The 20,635-nt window shown below is 39.0% G+C and overlaps 1 protein-coding gene across 2 annotated transcripts in view; it reads left to right on the forward strand.

Moving 5' to 3' along the window:
• KIF15 (kinesin family member 15) overlaps positions 1-20,635 on the forward strand; it is a 74,810-nt gene that overhangs the window by 5,298 nt on the left and 48,877 nt on the right. The window contains exons 2-7 of one of the 2 annotated variants that reach the window (XM_032648010.1): positions 727-769; positions 1,261-1,444; positions 4,204-4,280; positions 8,393-8,430; positions 17,822-17,919; positions 19,246-19,425. In XM_032648010.1, the coding sequence (XP_032503901.1) occupies positions 727-769; positions 1,261-1,444; positions 4,204-4,280; positions 8,393-8,430; positions 17,822-17,919; positions 19,246-19,425 (620 nt within the window). The remainder of the gene's footprint in view (positions 1-726; positions 770-1,260; positions 1,445-4,203; positions 4,281-8,392; positions 8,431-17,821; positions 17,920-19,245; positions 19,426-20,635) is intronic. The other variant, XM_032648011.1, reaches the window with a different exon arrangement.

The following is a 20,635-nucleotide window of genomic DNA, read 5'->3' on the forward strand; positions in this document are numbered from 1 at the left end:
AACTTGACATCTTAGATAATACGTTGTAGCAACTCTGGGTACTGGTCTCCCCATCCTCTAGGATTTATTACTTACAGCAAGAGGAGAATACCTGGATCTTCCCAAAGCAGTCTCTCCCTGAACAGCAAAATTGGGGAAGTCTTAAGCTAAGCGTACATACATATTCATAGAGGGACTTGATTGAACTGAGGAAATTTAGCATAGAGTTGGGGCAAAGGTCGACAAGAGTCCAAGCCTTAGTCGATTGAAGTCTGGAGGGTCACCATCATAATTCCATCCTCCACCTGACTATGGGCCTTAGTTCCTGTAGAACTCAAAGGTATGTTATTATGTATATCCCTTGAGGAACCTGGACGCTGCCCCAAGGCTGCACTGTGGTTTCTCGACTGCTTCTCCTTGTTTCTACATTTCCTCCCTTAAGGTCATTAATTATTGAGACCTGTTTGAGGGCAAGCATTGCGCCAGGCTTAGACCACAAAATGGCTTAGACCAAAATGGGTTCTCTTATGTCAAGAAAGCCATTCCTGGTTCTCTTTCTCTGGGGACCCCCTAACCTATCTGCTTACAGTTAGAATGGAGTGGAAGATCTAGGCTTGTCCCCTGTCACGCCCAGGCCAGGGAGCTGGGAGACTGAGGAGTGTCAGCAACTGAAGAATAGGCTAGAAGAATGGGGTTTTCATGTTGTACTTTTAAAAACCTTTAAAGACTTCTTATCTTTTTTTCTAGCTGAGTTACGCAGTGTGACAAATTGTCAGTCTAACCAACCAAGGTAAGGAAAAAATCTTATTGATGAGACCAAAAGAATTAGGGATGTAGTATTCCTAAAACAACCATTTAGCATAGTAAGTAAGGGTTCCTTGTTTCAGCATTAAGCTTTGTCCTCGGCTACCTGGAAATATGGAAAAATCACATCTCCTCCCCAGCCCCTGTCCCCTCACCTTCCAGGCTAAAAGATGGAATCAGTAACATAATTATCCCTTGGGATGACTTACTTTATTATTGCTATTAAAAAGGAAGTCAGAGACAAGCAGAGCTTAGAGCTGCCTTTCAGATGATTTCAAGTAAAGGCTTTTGAAGTTGGCTGATGTGAAGCAAATCAGTAAAGGGTGTGGGTTATGGGAGACTCTTGATAAAAGGTAAACGTAAATGGGTAGATCTTGTACTTTATTGGGGGAACTCAGAATAGAAACACTAGAGGCAACATGAGGCTTAGATCCTTTTTCTCCAGTAAACTTAGCTGCTATATTTTTTTGTCTTTAGTAATGAAGGCGATGCTATCAAAGTTTTTGTGCGAATTCGCCCACCTACAGAGGGTTCTGGATCAGCCGATGGAGAGCAAAACTTGTGCCTATCTGTGCTGTCCTCTACGACTGTCCGGCTGCACTCCAACCCTGAGCCCAAAACCTTCATATTTGATCATGTGGCAGAAATGGACACCACTCAGGTAATGATGATTTGGGGAACTAAACTTTTCATTTGGAACATATAAGATTCTGTTATTTGGGAGGATTTCACTTCTGGTCTCTTTAGTTTGACAGATATCAGATAAGGAAGCTCAAACGTTCCATAAATATTTAAAATTTAATATTATTAAATATTTTTCTTCCTTCATCAGACTTTGTACTAGAATGACAAGCCTGCTTTATTTTCCCTCTCCAACCTGTGATGGAGGTTGATGAAGGTGTACTTTTCAGAGCCACTTGGATGATTGATAAGTAAAGTTGAACTGCCTAGTTTAAGAAGAATGTCTTTTTTTTTTTTTTTTTGCGGTACGCGGGCCTCTCACTGTTGTGGCCTCTCCCGTTGCGGAGCACAGGCTCTGGACGCGCAGGCTCAGCGGCCGTGGCTAACGGGCCCAGCCGCTCTGCGGCATGTGGGATCTTCCTGGACCTGGACACAAACCCGTGTCCCCTGCATTAGCAGGTGGACTCTCAACCACTGCACCACCAGGGAAGCCCAAGAAGAGTGTCTTAGTTCTGGCTGCCATTACACAAATATCATAGACTGGGTGGTTTAAACAACAAACATTTATTTCTCACATTTCTGGAGGTTGGGAATCCAAGATCAAGTGCAAGAGATCCAGCGTCTGGTGAGGACTCACTTCCTGGCTTGTAGACAGCTGTCTTCCACTGTGTCCTCACACGGTGGAGAGAGAGAATTCTCTGTGTCTCTTCTTATAAGGGCACTACAGGCATACCTCGCTTTATTGCACTTTTTAGATACTGTGTTTATTTACAGTTGAAGGTTTGTGGCAGCTCTGCGTTGAACAACTCCATTACCATCATTTTTCCAACAGCACTGTTCACTTCATGTCTCTGAGTCACATTTTGGTCAATATTTCTTGAAATATTTTGTTCTTTTTTGTTATTATTATGGTGATCTGTGATCAGTAATCTTTGATGTTACTATTGTAATTGTTTTGGCATTTTTTAGCAATATTTTTAAATTAAGACATGTACATTGTTTTCTTAGAAATAATGCTATTGCACACTTACTAGACTGCAGTATAGTACAAATATAACTTTTATATGCACTGAGAAACCAAAAAATGCATGTGACTTGCTTTATTGCTATATTCACTTTATTGAGCTCATCTGGAAACGAACCCACAATATCTCCGAGGTGTGCCTGTACTGCTATCCTGAGGGCTCCACTCTCATGACTAATTACCTCTCAAAGGCCCCATCTCCAAATACCATCACATTGGGGATTAGTGTTTCAACATATGAATTTTGGGGAGACATTCAATCCATAGCAGAGAGTGATTGATTTAAGATTACTATGGTGTTGGAACTCCCTTGGCGGTCCAGTGGTTAAGACTCCGCGCTTCCAGTGCAGGGGGGCACGGGTTTGATCCCTGGTTGGGGAACTAAGATTCCACGTGCCACAAGGCATGGCCAAAAAAAACAAGATCGCTATGGTGTCAATAACTTTTTCTAATTAAGGACAATTTAGTTAAAATCTAGCTAGCACTATTCAATAGAACTTTCTGCAGTGATGGAAATGTTCTGTAAATGTGCTGTCCATTACATTAGCCTCTAGATACACATGGCTATTTAAGTTTAAATTAATTAAGATTAATTAAAATTTCAAATTCACCTTTTCAGATTAATTTCTCAGATGCCCTAGCCACATGTGGCTGTTGAGCACTTGAAATATGACTAGTGCATCTGAGGACCTGACTTTTAATTTTTATTTAATTTTAATTAATTTAAGTAATAGCCACATATGGCTAATGGCTGCTGCATTGGACATCACACATCTTGATTATTCCCTCATACACATGGATGCTTTTGGTGAGACATGTAGGTCTTTAGATCTTTTTTCATCTAGGGCATGGCTGGACAATGGAAATAGAAAGTGAGGCATATATATAATTTAACATTTTCTAGTAGCCACATCTTTGGTCGTGCTGTGCTGCTTGCAGGATCTTAGTTCCCCAACCAGGGATTGACCCCGGGCCCTCAGCAGTGAGAGCGCAGAGTCCTAACCACTGGACCGCTACGGATTTCCCTAGTAGCCACATTTTTAAAAAGTAAAAAAGAAACAGGTAAAATTAGTTTTGCTTCTGTATCTTATTTAACCCAGTATATCTAAAATACCATTTCAACATGTAAGGAACATAAAGCAAGTTATTAATGAGATATTTTTCCATTCTTTTTTTTTTTCATGTTCAGTCTTCCAAAACTGGTGTATGTTTTATACTTACAACACATCTCAAGTTGGACTAGCCACATTTCAGGTGCTCTGTAGCCATATGTGGCGCATGGCTACTATACTAGACAATGCAGATCTACAAATTCTTGCATTGTTGATAAGGCTGCATCTATTTATATATAAAAATGAAAATAAAAATCAGATACTGATTATTTAGTATAAGCTTGTGGGAAAAGTACTGAAGAACATAGAGGGCTATGTATTTTATGCTAATACCAGTATAATATTGCGTGCAGTATGCAAAATTCTATATAAACGCTAGATGTGAGGTTTAAATCTATAATTGCATAGGAGATTAATGGACATAATTATGTTTACAGTTTTATCGTCTTAGCTATTTTAGCCTTTTTCCTATAGTAGATATAATTTTCATGTTATTGCAAATGAAAATTCACACACAAATTTTATTATATTTTAGAATGTAGTTTAGGAAAAATGTTTTCATTTTTGTGAAATGTTAACATATTTGGTGCTTAACACTTATAGGAGTCTGTGTTCTCAACTGTGGCCAAAGGCATTGTGGAGTCTTGCATGAGTGGCTATAATGGTACCATCTTTGCATAGTAAGTTGTTCACTGTTTCCTTATACAAGGGTACAATAGTAAGTGCTTCTGTTTGTTTCCTATGGCTTCTGTAACAAATGACCACACACTTAGTGGCTTGAAACAACACAAATTTATTGTCTTACAGTTCTGTAAGTCAGGAGTTTGACGCCGGTCTCTGAGCTAAAATAAAGGTGTCAGCAGGGCTGTGTCCCTTTCTGAAAGCTCTAGAGGAGAATCTGTTTTCCGACTTCTAGAGGCCATCTACATTATTTGGCTTACAGCCCCCTTTCTCCATCTTCCAAGCCAATGACATGCAACTCTTGCTCTTCCTTAGTCATGTTGCTCTCTGACTGAGGTGGGCATGTTCTTTAATTTTAAGGACTCATGTGATCTGATTGGCCCCACCTGTGTAAGCAAGGGGGAAGGGATTAAACTACCTCCTGGAGAGGATCTACATGTTATCTGGGATTCTTCTGTAAGGAAGATTTGTCTTTTTGCCCCCATTAATTCATTCATTTGTATGGTATGGACTTACATATATTTATTTCATACTTTGGGTTATAATCTAATGCTACATTATGTTTATCTTGTTGCTTACATTGTTCTAGCTTGGCCATTGGGAGCTTTTTGAGGTTGGTTTCTGTGTCACTTTGACATGTCACATCCTTTTGTTTTTTGAGCACTTCCTTTATGATGCTACAGTACGCTCCTGGCTCATCTTATATTTTCCCTGTCTGAGACCTAGAATCAGCCATTTTGGCAAGGAGCCCTGGTTCCTTTTGTTGGAGAATGGTGTTTAGAAACTAAGGGCACTCGGTGTGTTTGTGGCTACTGGAGTGTCATTGCTTCTAGGCCTTTTCAGCAGACAGAGCTAGGTAATATATGTATGTATACTAAGTCATGTATACAGACATATCTATAATTGTTTCTGTTTCTATACATTTCTATATACGGTAAGGTAAACTTGAGTTCATACTGATGTCTCTGACTCTAATCCAAGGGTTTAGCATCCACATGGGTTCATTCTAGCCTTGCTTTCTTGTTTATCTGGAACTTCCCTTGCTGACAGTGAGAAACCCGGGCTCCCACTGCTACCATCCGTTTATTTATTTGTTCATCCCCAGTACACATGTAAAGCAGTTTCAGAATTGTTAGCCTGTATCCCTGTGAAGAACAAATTTACTGCATGCAGTGTTTATGTACAGATCCTTTTTTTTTTTCTTAAGTCCTACAATTTCTAGTCAGAACCTCATTTTGTAAACTTACTTAGGCCAGCCCCTTTTCCACCTACACCTTTCAGTGCAGTATGTCATGAACTTGTAATTCAATTAGATACATTCCATCCTGGGGTCTCTGACATCCTAGTTGATGTGTTTTGTTTGTTTATTTAGTTTGCATACTTTAAAGTTCACCCTTTGTGATGTACAGTTGCATAGTGTTTTGACAAATGCAGAGACCCAAGCATTTAGCACACCTATTGAAGAGAACAGTTTCTCCACCTTCAAAGTTCCTCCTGTTTGTCCCATTCATAGTCAGCCACTTCCCCCCCCACCGCCCCCCGCCCCCGCCACCCGCCACCTGCCACCCGCAACCTCTGGATACACTAACAAATTTTCCATTCCTATAGCTTTGCCTTTCCCAGAGTGTCATATGATTGGAATCATTCAGTATGTAGCCTTTTGGTTCTGGCTTTTTTCATTTAGGATTTGTCTATGTTGTTGCATGCATCAGTAGCTTTTGCTTTCTTTCCTTTTTTTTTTTTTTTGCCGAGTAGTATTTTACTGTGTGGATTTACCACCGTTTTTTTATTCACTCCCCTGTTAAAGGATATCTTGGTTGCTTCCAGTTTTTAGCAATTATGAATAAAGTTGCTACAAACATTCAAATATTGGGTTTTGTGTGAACATAAGTTTTCAGATCACTTGAGTACATATGTAGGAATACATTGCTGGGTCATATAGTATAAGAAACTGTCAATCTGTCTTCCAAATATATTTTGAAAGTGCATGATGATGGGAATTCCTTGGTGGTCCAGTGGTTAGGACTTGGTGCTTTCACTGCCGAGGGCCTGGGTTCAATCCCTGGTCAGGGAACTGAGATTCTGCAAGGCTCACAGCGCAGCCAAAAAAAAAAAAAAAGTGCATGATGATTCTGAATTTCTAAATGCTGGCATCCTTAAAATACTGCTCTAGGTTTAATGTTGGAATGTAAGCTGACAACCTTGGCAGTTCTAGAAGGTCAGTTTTTTTTACAAGGTGAATCATTTCAGATTTATTTCATAAATAGGAATATAATTTGTAGTACAATTATTTTTTCCTTTACTTCTAGCAATAGACTTCCTAATTTTACTTAGAACCAGAGGTTTTTAATAGGATGTAGTGAATTATGTAATTAATTTTGAGCAGCTGATGCTTTTTTGTGTGTGTGTGCCCTTGGTTCATGTGTAATTGGCTCAAAATACAAGAAAATAAAAAATAAGATGTTTAAAGCTTGGGTTCATCTTGTGCACAAATTCTTCCTTGAAAATTTGCCTTTGCCTTTCATGCTTACTTTTCAGTTGTGTTCAGCAGAACTAAATATTCTCTCTTGACCCATGAAGCAGATAACCATTTTCTCATGTCTTCTCAAGAAAAAAAAAAGATTTTTTTTTCCACAGAATATTTTGAGTGGTAGAGTTCAAAAATCAATTTGAAATAAGAGCCACAATTACCAGAGATTATATATCTTCAGAACTGTTTTCTTTGAAGATCCTTAAGCATACTAATTATAATATTTAATTTGAAAATTGCTTTTGGTAGTCAAGGGCAGAAATGAGAAACATATGGAGAGAAGTGAGCATTGATTTATTGCTTGGTTGAGCATACCTTCTGGTTTACCTTAGACAGTCTCAATTCTAGAGTTATTGTTAATACTGTCCCCTTCACTTTCAAGTAGGATGCTCAACAGTATCCATTTCTTATTCTGAGTTAACTGAAGAACTTTTTTTCCCCTACTTCCGAAAGAAAGAGGTAACCAACTAGATTATACTGTTTTCTAGCTCTTGGGGCATTGAACCAAAAAATAAACTCAAAATTTTATATTTGTGCCATGAGTCCAATGTAAACACATTTAACATCCTAACTGACATCTATCTTCAACATAAATTTTTATTTTGTTTTTATTCTTTTAATATTTATTTAAATATTAAAAGAATAATAAATATTCTTAAATATTAAATATAATTCTTAAATATTAATAATAAATATTCTTAAATAATAAATATAATAAATATTAATATTTATTTAAATATTAAATATTTGAATATTTATTCAAATATTTGGCTGCACCAGGTCTTAGTTGCAGCACGTGGGATCTTTAGTTGCGGCATGTGGACTCTTAGTTGTGGAATGCATGCAGGATCTAGTTCCCTGACCAGGGATCAAACCTGGGCCCCCTGCATTGGGAGCATGGAGTCTTACCCACTGGACCACCAGGGAAGTCCCTAAATTTTAACTTTATTTTTTTGTTTCTCCTGTTTCTTGGTGTACCTGAGGAGATATGACACTATACAAAAAAAAAAAAAAAAAAATCAAGCCTATAGCATAAGGATGTTTTTAATTGCTTTATTTTTAAATGAAGACATCTTAGTATCTTTTAAAGGCAGAATTTAGGAAGAGAATTGGTGCATTATTTAGAATAGCAAAAATTGGAAAAAAATATCTAGTTGGTTCTGATTAAATAAATTATGATACATTCATGGAATACTATGTAGCCATTAAAAATAAAGAGGCAGATCTCTATTTACCAGCATAGAAAGATGTGTGAGATAAAAATTAAGGGAAAAAAACAGGTTGCAGAGAAGTATGAATAGCATCATTCCAGTTTTGTAAATAAAAATTAAATGAAAACTCTGATGGCCATGTCTGTATAATCCAGAAGAATTTATTAGACAGTTAAGAGTGGTTAAGTCTTAGTGGTAGAATAGGAGAGAAAGAACATGTATGATTCACTTTTTACCTGATATAATTTTAAAAAAGAAAGACAATTAGTTCTTTGTGGGGAAAATTTATATACTAGTAGACCATATTAAAATAGGGTAGTCTTCTAAATTTCATGTGTGAAAATAATATATGAAACATTCTTTTTTACAGTGGACAGACTGGTTCAGGGAAAACATTTACTATGATGGGTAAGTAAATTAGAGATTAACATTTACTGGCTTAGTCTACTCTTTTTGTGATGACAGAACTTAGTATATTTTTTGGAAAGGAATACTTTCTGGTATATGATGTTGACCTCATAAAATTAGGATTATTTCCCAAGCTTCTGTCAGAATGCGACTTCCATTATAGCAAAGTCTGTGTTTTTACCTATATTCCCAGCTCAATGCTTAGCACAGAGTATGTGCTCAATGAACAATTTTTGAAGTGGGTTTAATGAATTTTTATATATTATGTACCTGTATAACCACTACCCAGACCAAGATTCCTAGTCAGTAACTACTCCCACTGCTGTCCCCTGACATATGTATTACTCTGACTTCTGTCATCACTAGTTTCGCTTGTTTTTGCACTTCTACAAATGAAATTTTACTGTATTTACTCTTTTATGTATGGCTTCTTTCTCTCAGCCTGAGGTTTGTCAAATTCACTAATGTTATGGCATGTAGTAGTAGTTTATTTCCATTACTGTATAATAGATTATTGTATGAATATAACACATTTTCTATTATTTTTTTAATAGATCTTTATTGGAGATAATTGCTTCACAATACTGTGTTAGTTTCTGTTGCACGGCAAAGCAAATCAGCCATATGCATACATATATCCCCATATCTCCTCCCTCTTGAACCTCCCTCCCATTGTCCCTATCCCACCCCTCTAGGTCATCGCAAAGCACCGAGCCGATCTCCCTGTGCTATGCTGCTGCTTCCCACCAGCCAACTATTTTACATTCGGTAGTGTATACATGTTGACGCTACTCTCACTTTGCCCAACTTCACCCTCCCACCACATGTCATCAAGTCCATTCTCTATGTCTATCTCTTTATTCCTGCCCTGCAACTAGGTTCATCAGTACCTTTTTTTTTTTTTTAGATTCCATATATATTCGTTAGCATATGGTATTTGTTTTTCTCTTTCTGACTTACTTCACTCTGTGTGACAGACTCTAGGTCCATCCACCTCACTACAAATAACTCAGTTTCGTTTGTTTTTAAGGCTGACTAATATTCCATTGTATATATGTGCCACATCTTCTTTATCCATTCATCTGTCTATGGACATTTAGGTTGGTTCCATGTCCTGGCTATTGTAAATAGTGCTGCAGTGAACATTGTGGTGCATGTCTCTTTTTGAATTACGGTTTTCTCAGGGTATATGCCCAGTAGTAGGATTGTTGGGTCATATGGTAATTCTATTCTTAGTTTTTTGAGGAACCTCCGTACTGTTTTCCATAGTGGTTGTATCACTTTACGTTCCCACCAACAGTGCAGGAGGGTTCCCTTTTCTCCACACCCTTTCCAGCAATTATTGTTTCCAGCTTTTTTGATAATGGCCATTCTGACCGGCATGAAGTGATACCTCATTGTAGTTTTGATTTACATTTTTCTAATAATTAGTGATGTTGAGCATCTTTTCATGTGCCTCTTGACCATCTGTATGTCTTCCTTGGTGAAATGTCTATTTACGTCTTCTTCCCATTTTTTAACTGGATTGTTTGTTTTTTTCGTATTGAGTTTCATGAGCTGTTTGTATATTTTGGAGATTAATTCTTTGTCTGTTGTTTCATTTGCAAATATTATCTCCCATTCTGAGGGTTGTCTTTTTGTCTTCTTTATAGTTTCCTTTGCTGTGCAAAAGCTTTTAAGTTTAATTAAGTCCCATTTGTTTATTTTTGTTTTTATTTCTGTTACTCTTGGAGGTGGATCAAAAAAGACCTTGCTGTGGTTTATGTCAGTGTGTTTTTCCTATGTTTTCCTCTAAAAGTTTTATAGTGTCTGGTCTTACATTTAAGTTTTTAATCCATTTGGAATTTATTTTTGTATATGATGTTAGGTAGTGTTCTAATTTCATTCTTTTACACGTAGCTGTCCAGTTTTCCCAGCATCACTTATTGAAGAGGCCGTCTTTTCTCCATTGTATGTTCTTGCCTCCTTTGTCGTAAATTAGGTGCCCATATGTGTGTGGGTTTATCTCTGGGCATTCTGTCCTGTACCATTGAGCTATATTTCTGTTTTTGTGCCAGTACCATGCTCTCTTGATTACTGTAGCTTTGTGGTATAGTTGGAAGTCAGGGAGCCTGATTCCTCCAACTCCATTTTTCTTTCTCAAGATTGCTTTGGCTATTCGGTGTCTTTTGTGTTTCCATACGAATTGTAAGATTTTTTTGTTTTAATTCTGTGAAAAATGCCATTGGTAATTTGATAGGGATTGCATTGAATCTGTAGATTGCTTTCGATAGTATAGTCATTTTCACAATATTGATTCTTCCAGTCCAAGAACATGGTATATTTCTCCATCTGTTTATGTCATCTTTGATTTCTTTCATCAGTGTTTTATAGTTTTCTGAGTACAAGTCTTTCACCTCCTTAGGCAGGTTTATTCCTAGGTATTTAATTCTTTTTGTTGCAGTGCTAAATGGGAGTGTTTCCTTAATTTCTCTGTCTGATTTTTCGTTGTTGGTGTATAGGAATGCCAGAGATTTCTGAGCATTAATTTTGTATCTTGCAACCTTACCAAATTCATTGATTAGTTCTAGTAGTTTTCTGGTGGCATCTTTAGGATTTTCTATGTATAGTATCATGTCATCTGCAAACAGTGACAGTTTTACTTCTTCTTTTCCAATTTGTATTCCTTTTATTTCTTTTTCTTCTCTCATTGCTGTGGCTAGGACTTCCAAAACTATGTTGAATAATAGTGGTGAGAGTGGACATCCTTGTCTTGTTCCTGATCTTAGTGGAAATGCTTCCAGTTTTTCACCACTGAGCATGATGCTTGCTGTGGGTTCGTCATATATGGCCTTTATTATGATGAGGTGAGTTCCCTCTATGCCCATTTTCTGGAGAATTTTTATCATAAATGGGTGTTGAATTTTGTCAAAAGCTTTTTCTGCATCTATTGAGATGATCATATGGTTTTTATTCTTCAGTTTGTTAATATGGTGTATCACATGGATTGATTTGCGTATATTGAAGAATCCTTGCATCACTGGGATAAACCCCACTTGATCATGGTGTATGATCCTTTTAATGTGCTGTTGGATTCTGTTTGCTAGGATTTTGTTGAGGATTTTTGCATCTATGTTCATCAGTGATATTGGTCTATAATTTTTTTGTGTGTGTGATATCTTTTTCTGGTTTTGGTATCAGGGTGATGGTGGCTTTGTAGAATGAATTTGCGAGTGTTCCTCCCTCTGCAATTTTTGGGAAGAGTTTGAGAAGGATTGGTGTTAGGTCTTCTCTAAATGTTTGATAGAATTCGCTTGTGAAGCCATCTGGTCCTGGACTTTTGTTTGTTGGAAGATTTTAAATTCTGGTTTCAATTTCATTACTTGTGATAGGACTGCTTATATTTTCTAATTCTTCCTGGTTCAGTCTTAGAAAATTGTACCTTTCCAAGAATTTGTCCATTTTTTTGGCTTATGGTTGTTGCAGTAGTCTCTTATCATCCTTTGTATTTCTGCAGTGTCAGTTGTGATTTCTCCCTTTTCATTTCTAATTTTATTGATTTGCGTCCTCTCCCTTTTTTTCTTTCTTTCTTTTTTTTTTTTTTTGTGGTACACGGGCCTCTCACTGTTTTGGCCTCTCCTGCTGCAGAGCACAGGCTCCGGACGAGCAGGCTCAGCAGCCATGGCTCACAGGCCCAGCCACTCCGCAACATGTGGGATCTTCCCGGACTGGGGCATGAACCCGTGTCCCCTGCATCAGCAGGCGGACTCTCAACCACTGCGCCACCAGGGAAGCCCTCCCTTTTTTTCTTGATGAGTCTGACTAAGGATTTATCAATTTTGTTTATCTTCTCAAAGAACCAGCTTTTAGTTTTATTGATTTTTGCTATTGTTTTCTTCATTTCTATTTCATTTATTTCTGCTCTGATCTTTATGATTTCTTTCCTTCTACTGACTTTGGGTTTTCTTTGTTCTTCTTTCTCTAGTTGTTTTAAGTGCAGGGTTATATTGTTTATTTGAGATTTTTCTTGTTTCTTGAGGTGAGATTGAATTGCTGTACACTTCTGTCTTAGAACTGCCTTTGCTGCAACTCATAGGTTTTGGGTCATCGTGTTTTCATTGTCATTTGTTTCTATGTATTTTTTAATTTCTTCTTTGATTTCTTCAGTGATCTCTTGGTTATTTAGTAGCACAGTGTTTAGCCTCCAGTGTTTTTTACACTTTTTTTCCTATAATTGATTTCCAGTCTCAGAGCGTTGTGGTCAGAAAAGATGCTTGATATAATTTCAATTTTCTTAAATTTTTCGAGGCTTGATTTGTGACCCAAGATGTGATCTGTCCTGGAGAATGTTCCATGTATACCTGAGAAGAAAGTGTATTCTGCCACTTTTGGGTGGAATGTTCTATAAATATCAATTAGATCTATCTAGTCTATTGTGTAATTTAAAGCTTGTGTTTCCTTATTTATTTTCTGTTTGGATGGTCTGTCCATTGGTGTAAGTGAGGTGTTAGAAAGTCTCCTACTATTATTGTGTTACTGTCAATTTCTCCTTTTATGGTTGTTAGCATTTGCCTTATGTATTGAGGTGCTCCTCTGCTGGGTGCATAAACATTTTTAATTGTTATATCTTCTTCTTGGATTGATCCTTTGATCATTATGTAGTGTCCCTCCTTGTCTCTTGTAACAGTCTTTATTTTAAAGTCTATTTTATCTGATATGAGTATTGCACTCCAACTTTCTTTTGATTTCCATTTGCATGGAATATCTTTTTCCATCCCCTCACTTCCAGGCTGTATGTGTCCCTAGGTCTGAAGTGGGTCTCTTGTAGACAGCATATATATGGGTCTTGTTTTTGTATCCATTCAGCCAGTCTGTGTCTTTTGGTTGGGGCATTTAATCCATTTACATTCAAGGTTATTATCGATAGGTATGTTTCTATTACCACTTTCTTAATTGTTTTGGGTTTGTTTGTTTGTTTTTAACATCTTTACTGGAGTATAATTGCTCTACAATGGTGTGTTAGTTGGGTTTGTTTTTGTGTGTCTTTTTCTTCTCTTGTGTTTCCCACTTAGAGAAGTTTCTTTAGCATTTGTTGTAAAACTGGTTTGGTGGTGCTGAATTCTCTTAGTTTTTGTTTGTCTGAAATGCTTTTGACTTCTCCATCGAATCTGAATGAGATCCTTGCTGGGTAGAGTAATCTTGGTTATAGGTTTTTCTCTTTCATCACTTTAAGTATATCCTGCCACTCCCTTCTGGCCTGCAGAGTTTCTGCTGAAAAATCAGCTGATAACCTTATGGGGATTCCTTTGCATGTTATTTTTTGTTTTTCCCTTGCTGCTTTTAATATTTTTTCTTTGAACTTAGTTTTTGTTAGTTTGATTAATATGTGTTTTGGTGTGTTTTTCCTAGGGTTTATCCTGTATGGACTCACTGTGCTTCCTGGACTTGGGTGACTCTTTCCTTTCCCATGTTAGGGAAGTTTTCCATTATCTCTTCAAGTATTTTCTCAGACCCTTTCTTTTTCTCTTCTTTTTCTGGGACCCCTATAATTCGAATGTTGGTGCATTTAGTGTTATCCCAGACGTCTCTGAGATTGTCTTCAGTTCTTTTCATTCTTTTTTCTTTTTTCTGCTCCTCGGCAGTTATTTCCACCATTTTGTCTTCCAGCTCACTTATTCCTTCTTTTGCCTCAGTTATTCTGTTACTGATTCCTTCTAGTGTATTTTTCATTTCATTTATTGTGTTGTTCATCTCTGTTTGTTTGTTCTTTAGTTCTTCTAGATCTTTGTTAAACATTTCTTGTATTTTCTCAATCCGTGCTTCCATTCTATATCCGAGATTCTGGATCATCTTTACTATCATAACTCTGAATTCTTTTTCAGATAGATTGCCTATTTTCTCTTCATTTATTTGGTCTTGTAGGGTTTTTTTTACCTTCCTCCTTCATCTGTGACATATTTTTTTGCTGTCTCTCTCTTTTTTTTTTAATGAGTGGGATTGTGTTCCAGTTTTACTGGTTGTTTGGCCTGAGGCTTCCAACACTGGAGTTTGTAGGCTCTTGGGTAGAGCTGGGTCTTGGTGCTGAGGTGAGGAACTCTGTGAGACCTCACTCTGATGAATATTCCCTGGGGTCTGAGGTTCTCTGTTAGTCCAGTGGTTCAGATTCGGAGCTCCCACCACAGGAGCCTCCACCCAACCCTGTGCTCACAAATCAAGATCCCACAAGCTGTGTGGGGTGGCAAAGAAAAGAGAACAATAACAAAGTAAAAAATAAAATTAGACTAGGAAACTAATAGATATATTAGAAAGAATGTAAAAATAAAAATATAGATGAATCAACAACTGGAAGGTACATCAGTACCACAATAGTAAAAAAGAGGAGGAGGGAGAAGAAAAAAGAAAAAATAAAGGAGCGGGGGGAAGGCCTTGGCTATGGAGAGCAGGGCCTAAGCAAGGGTGAGGTTTGGGCGGTGGGTGGGGCCAATGCTCAGCACCCACAGGGCTGGAAAAGGCCCTGGGGGCTGTGGGGGGGGTGGGGCTTAGGCTCAAGGAACAGAAGGGGCCCAGGCATGCCCCCCACCGCTGGTCTCAGAGGGTGGGGGACCTCACCTGGGAGCTCAGCAGGCTTCCTGGGCTTGAGTGGGTGGGGCAAACGCCCTCCTCTCCTGCTCCTCCGGTCTGGGGTCTGGGAGGGCCCCTCCTACCTGCCAATCCTGATCTCCCTGTCCTCCCTCCTATACCCCCAGGACCAATGCGGGGTGGGCCTTGGAGGGCAGGAAACTGGTCTGGGAGCTCAGTAGGCTCCCTGGGCCCGAGTGGGTGGGGAAAACACCCTCTGCTTCTCTCCCCCTTCTCCTCGGTGGCCCCTCCCACCTGCCACTCCTGATCTCCCCAGCCGCCCTCCTGTGCCCCCAGAACCCATGTGGCCTGGATGGAGCTTTGTCGGGGGGGGAACTGGCTTGGGAGCTCAGGAGCCTCCCCGACACCAGTGGGCCAGGCGATCACCCTCTGCTCCTCTCCCACTCTTCCTGGAGAGTCCCTCCCACCTCCCTCTCCTGATCTCCCCAGCCTCAGGGGAGCCGATCCTGTCTGGCCTCCATTTCTCCTCCCCCCTTGGTCCCCCTACATCCTACCGGTTCACTCTGGGATTCCTCCCATCTCTTTGGGGTCAGAGCCCCCCACCAGCGCTGGCAGGTGCCCTAGTTGTGGGGAGACGCTAACTCTGCGTCTTGCCACACTGCCATCTTAAAGGAGTTCCACATTTTCTATTCTGCTGTTGCTAGACAGTTTTAGAGCACATGAATAGTACTGTTATGGACATTTTTTTCTTGTGTGGGTCTTTTATAGTGCATATCTATTGAACTTTAAACTTCTGGGCATGGACTTGCTGGGTTATAGTATATGTATGTTCAGCTTTAGTAAAAAGGTCATGATGGAGATGCGTAGATGTGGAATTTCCCAGTGCTCCACATCCATGTCCACACTTGGTATTGTCCATTTTAAAAATTTTAGTTGTTCTGGACTATGTATAGTATTATCTCGTGTTTTTATTTGCACTTGTTTGATGTCCATTGACTACTAAGCACCTTTTATACATTTATTGGACATTTGAATAGCCTCTCTGTAAAATGCCCATTCAAGCTTTTATCTCTTTTTTTAAAATAAATTTATGTATTTATTTATATTTGGCTGCATTGGGTCTTCTTTGCTGTGGGCAAGCTTTCTCTAGTTGCAGTGAGCGGGGGCTGCTCTTTGTTGTGGTGTGCAGGCCTCTCATTGCTCTGGCTTTTCTTGCTGTGGAGCACGGGCTCTAGGTGCACAGACTTCAGTAGTTGTGGCATGTGGGCTCAATAGTTGTGGCTTACGGGCTCTAGAACACAGGCTCAGTAGTTGTGGGCGCATGGGCTTAGTTGCTTTGCGTTATATGGAATCCTCCCAGACCAGGGCTTGAACCCGTGTCCCCTGCATTGGCAGGTGGATTCTTAACCACTGCAACACCAGGGAAGTCCCTCAAGCTTTTTTCTTATTTAAAAATTATCTTGGGCTTCCCTGGTGGCACAGTGGTTGAGAGTCCACCTGCCGATGCAGGGGACACGGGTTCGTGCCCCAGTCTGGGAAGATCCCACATGCCGCGGAGTTTTCTGTCTGTAGATAATATTCTAATATTATCTGTCCTCTGTGTTCATTTACTTGCATTTCTCTGCCCTGTTTTATATATTTTTTCTTCTTTTTTTTTTTAAGGTATAGCACACCGAGATGACGATAATATTTTAAAATTTATTTTCTGTAACTTTCTAGCATACGCCAGCATTTTGTTAGTTCCTTTGGTCTCTAAGGCATATATATATATTTTAAATAAATTTACTTATTGATTGATTGATTTTTGGCTGTGTTGGGTCTTCATTGCTGTGTGTGGGCTTTCTCTAGTTGCGGCGAGCGGGTGCAACTCTTCATTGCAGTGCACTGGCTTCTCATTTCGGTGGCTTCTCTTGTTGTGGAGCATGGGCTCTATGCACATGGGCTTCAGTAGTTGTGGCACACGGGCTTAGCTGCTTCTTGGCATGTGGGATCTTCCCGGACCAGGGCTTGAGCCCGTGTCCCCTGCATTGGCATGTGGATTCTTAACCACTGCACCACCAGGGAAGTCCCTCTAAGGCATGTTTAACTAATACATATAGTAACTTTTGGATCTTTTCTAGTTTTATAGTTTTTTTTCTGACAAATATAGCTATAGCTTGAATTAGTATCCAAGAAATCCTGCTGTTTACATATCCACTCACATCTCCCCTTTTCCCCAATGTTAACAAAATAGATTGGATTGCTCTTCAGTTTTCTGTCTGTACAGAAATCTTGTGAAGAATTCCTATAGTATTTTTCTTACCAGCTTGGCTTTTATTGCCCAATTAACAAAACACTAGCTAATGCTCATTTTTATTAACTGTGAGATAGTTATTACCATTATTCTTTCCATTTTATAGTTGAAAACTCCAAGAGATTTAAGTAATTAGCCTGTGGCCCCACAGCCAGTGTATAAAGATCAGCCTAGGAGACAGAATGTCTTATGCAACAGTAAAGTACAGTTATTTGTTGTTTCTGCTAATTTTGGTGCCTGCAGAAGGAAAAATTTCAAGCTTGGGACTGAAATGGATTTCTTAATTTATCAAACAACAACTACTTTTAAAAATTGCTTAGTGGCTATTGTGGGCCCTTCTCTTCAGTCCCATTGATAGGCAGGTTCTATTATGCCATCTGTTACAGACCACGATTTATCTTGTTTGGGGCCTGAAAGAAACTGATTATACAGTTTGTCTTTTCTATATGAATTGCCTTTCAGTGTTGCTGTTTTGAAAGACTCCTGTTAACAGAATAAAAATGAACAGCTATATATTTTTTCTTTTACATTTTTCTTTAGGACCATCTGAATCTGATAATTTTTCTCATAACCTGAGAGGAGTAATTCCACGAAGTTTTGAATATTTATTTTCCTTAATTGAACGTGAAAAAGAGAAGGTAAAACTTATTGTAAAAATAAAGCGATTCTGTGAAATACCTAGTTTTGAGTAGCTAACTACTAATTAGCTCATGATACACGGAGGGGCATCATTGGTAGTCTACAGTGTGGATAGGCTAGAGTCATAAAAAAAAATCTTTCAATTCTTAAGATTAAGGATTCTGAGTTTATTATTTTCTAAAAGTTTTTAGTCTATAAAACATGCATCGTCCATGAACCCACATTGAAAGAAAGAAGAATGTAGTGCTTCTTAGGCTCTCAGATTTTACAAGAGAGAAAGTGTAAAGAAAATCTTAACTGAGGAAAACAAATTCATTAAGCTCCATCACCTACCTGCGCCTAGGCTCACAGTTGCCTGCAGCTGTCCCTACATCTTCATGACAGCCACTAGTAATGGGCCCATCTGTACCTCCTTTGCAGCACCTGCTACCACCTGACTATGCTCTCCTTGCTTCACACGTGGTGTGGCTCCATCATCCTAGCGATGTGGCCTTCCATTTTCCATTGGCTCCCAGATTGGGTCATTCTGTTGGTTGTGCGTCTGTAGCTTAGGGAATTCCAGGCTTAAGAGACATTAGTGTTTTATGTTCTATTACCTATGTGCCAAGGAGTCTGATATATAGCATTGGTTTACCCCTTACTCCTTTGCAGAAACTATGCCTGACCACTGCAGTTAGACACACATATTATGTGCCAGTGAAGTAAGTTTAGTGACGTGCATTTCTGTGGTTAAAGATCCTACAGCGAGGCTTTTTAAAGAAAACTTTTATTTGTTTATTTTTTTAAAGAGAGACTTTTAAAATACATTGTTTTCAGTCGTTTGAGGAATATAACACTTGATTCATATATAAGACAGGTGAAAATGGAATTGTTATTTTCATCACAAGGGAAAAAAATTATGTAACTGTATGGCGATGGATGTTAACTAGACTTATTGTGATCATTTTGCAGTATATACAAATATCAAATCATTATGTTATATGCCTGAAACTAGTATAATGCTGTATATCAATTATACCTCAATTAAACAAAAAATGGAATTGCCTATTTGGAATGCTCAAGTGCCACCTCCCTGTCTTTGTTCTGAGGCACTGTTGGGAACTTTAGGGCTCCTGGGACCACAGTTCGATGCCGCTTTAAAGTGTACTGATGTGCTGAAACTAGTAATCTGTATTTTAAAACTGACTTTTAAGTGTCCTGTATTGTGTAAAGGATAATGTTGTAGAAATTTTATATGTTGTAAAGAGAGTGAAAGATGAATGCTCATGAAAGGTAAGGATGAACTCATGGAAAGAATATAGCTACACCAGGCTTCTCTTTTACAGGCTGGAGCTGGAAAGAGTTTTCTTTGTAAGTGTTCCTTTATTGAAATCTACAACGAGCAGATCTATGACCTCCTGGACTCTGCATCGGCTGGACTGTACTTAAGGGAGCATATTAAGAAGGGAGTCTTCGTTGTTGGTGCTGTGGAGCAGGTGGTGACCTCAGCTGCTGAAGCCTATCAGGTACCCTGCCTTGAGCAATTTGATTCGTAGGCAACATAGCATGCTGTGACGAGCACCTTGATCTCAAAAAAAGAAAGAGTTGAGTTACTAAAAATGTTTTGTGAAGCCATAACCAGAATGTTCATGAGAAGAAATGAAAGAAGGATATGACACTGGTTTATAAATTTCCCCTTAGTTAAAATAAAAGTTTGACCCCTGATTTTGTGTTATTTTGGTGTTGTTCATTCCGGTCAGAGACTCCTAAAAACCACCTTACATGTCACTGGGGGACGGTTTGTTAGTGACCATATCCCTTTAGTTGTTCCTCCTGGGAGCTGCCCTTTTGCTTTTTGGGTTTTTTTTTAAAGGATATAGAGTTACAGTTTTATTTTATTATTATTTATCTATTTATTTATTTTATTTTGGCTGTATTGGGTCTTCGTTGCTGCGCACGGGCTTTCTCTAGTTGTGGCGAGTGGGGCTACTCTTTGTTGCGGTGCGCGGGCTTCTCATTGCGGTGGCTTCTCGTTGCGGAGCATGGTCTCTAGGCACACGGGCTTCAGTAGTTGTGGCACACGGGCTCAGTAGTTGTGGCACACGGGCTCAGTAGCTGTGGCACAGGGGCTTAGCTGCTCCACAGCATGTGGGATCTTCCCGGACCAGGGCTCGAACCTGTGTCCCCTGCATTGGCAGGCAGATTCTTAACCACTGCGCCACCAGGGAAGCCTGGAGTTGCCCTTTTGAAGAGCTCCTGGGATCTCTGCCCTTCAGACCAGCTGGCTCTGCTCTCTATTTTCTACCCTTGTTTATTACTTGTTAGGTGTCAAAAGGCAACCTCTTTTGGCCATTCAGCTCAGAACAAAGAAACCTTTTGACAGGAATTTGCAAAATATTCTATTCATGTTTTTTTTTGAATTTTTTAAAATTTATTTTTTTATACAGCAGGTTCTTATTAGTTATCCATTTTATACATATTAGTGTATATATGTCAATCCCAATCTCCCAATTTGTCACACCACCACACACACACACACACACACACACACACACACCGCCACTTCCCCCACCTTGGTGTCCATACGTTTGTTCTCTACATTTGTGTCTCTATTTCTGCCTTGCAAACTGGTTCATCTGTACCATTTTTCTAGGTTCCACATATATGCGTTAATATGTAATATTTGTTTTTCTCTTTCTGACTTCACTCTGTATGACAGTCTCTAGATCGATCCAC

This window comes from Phocoena sinus, chromosome 11 (genome assembly GCF_008692025.1).
Source record: "Phocoena sinus isolate mPhoSin1 chromosome 11, mPhoSin1.pri, whole genome shotgun sequence".
NCBI classification, from domain to species: Eukaryota; Metazoa; Chordata; class Mammalia; order Artiodactyla; family Phocoenidae; genus Phocoena; species Phocoena sinus.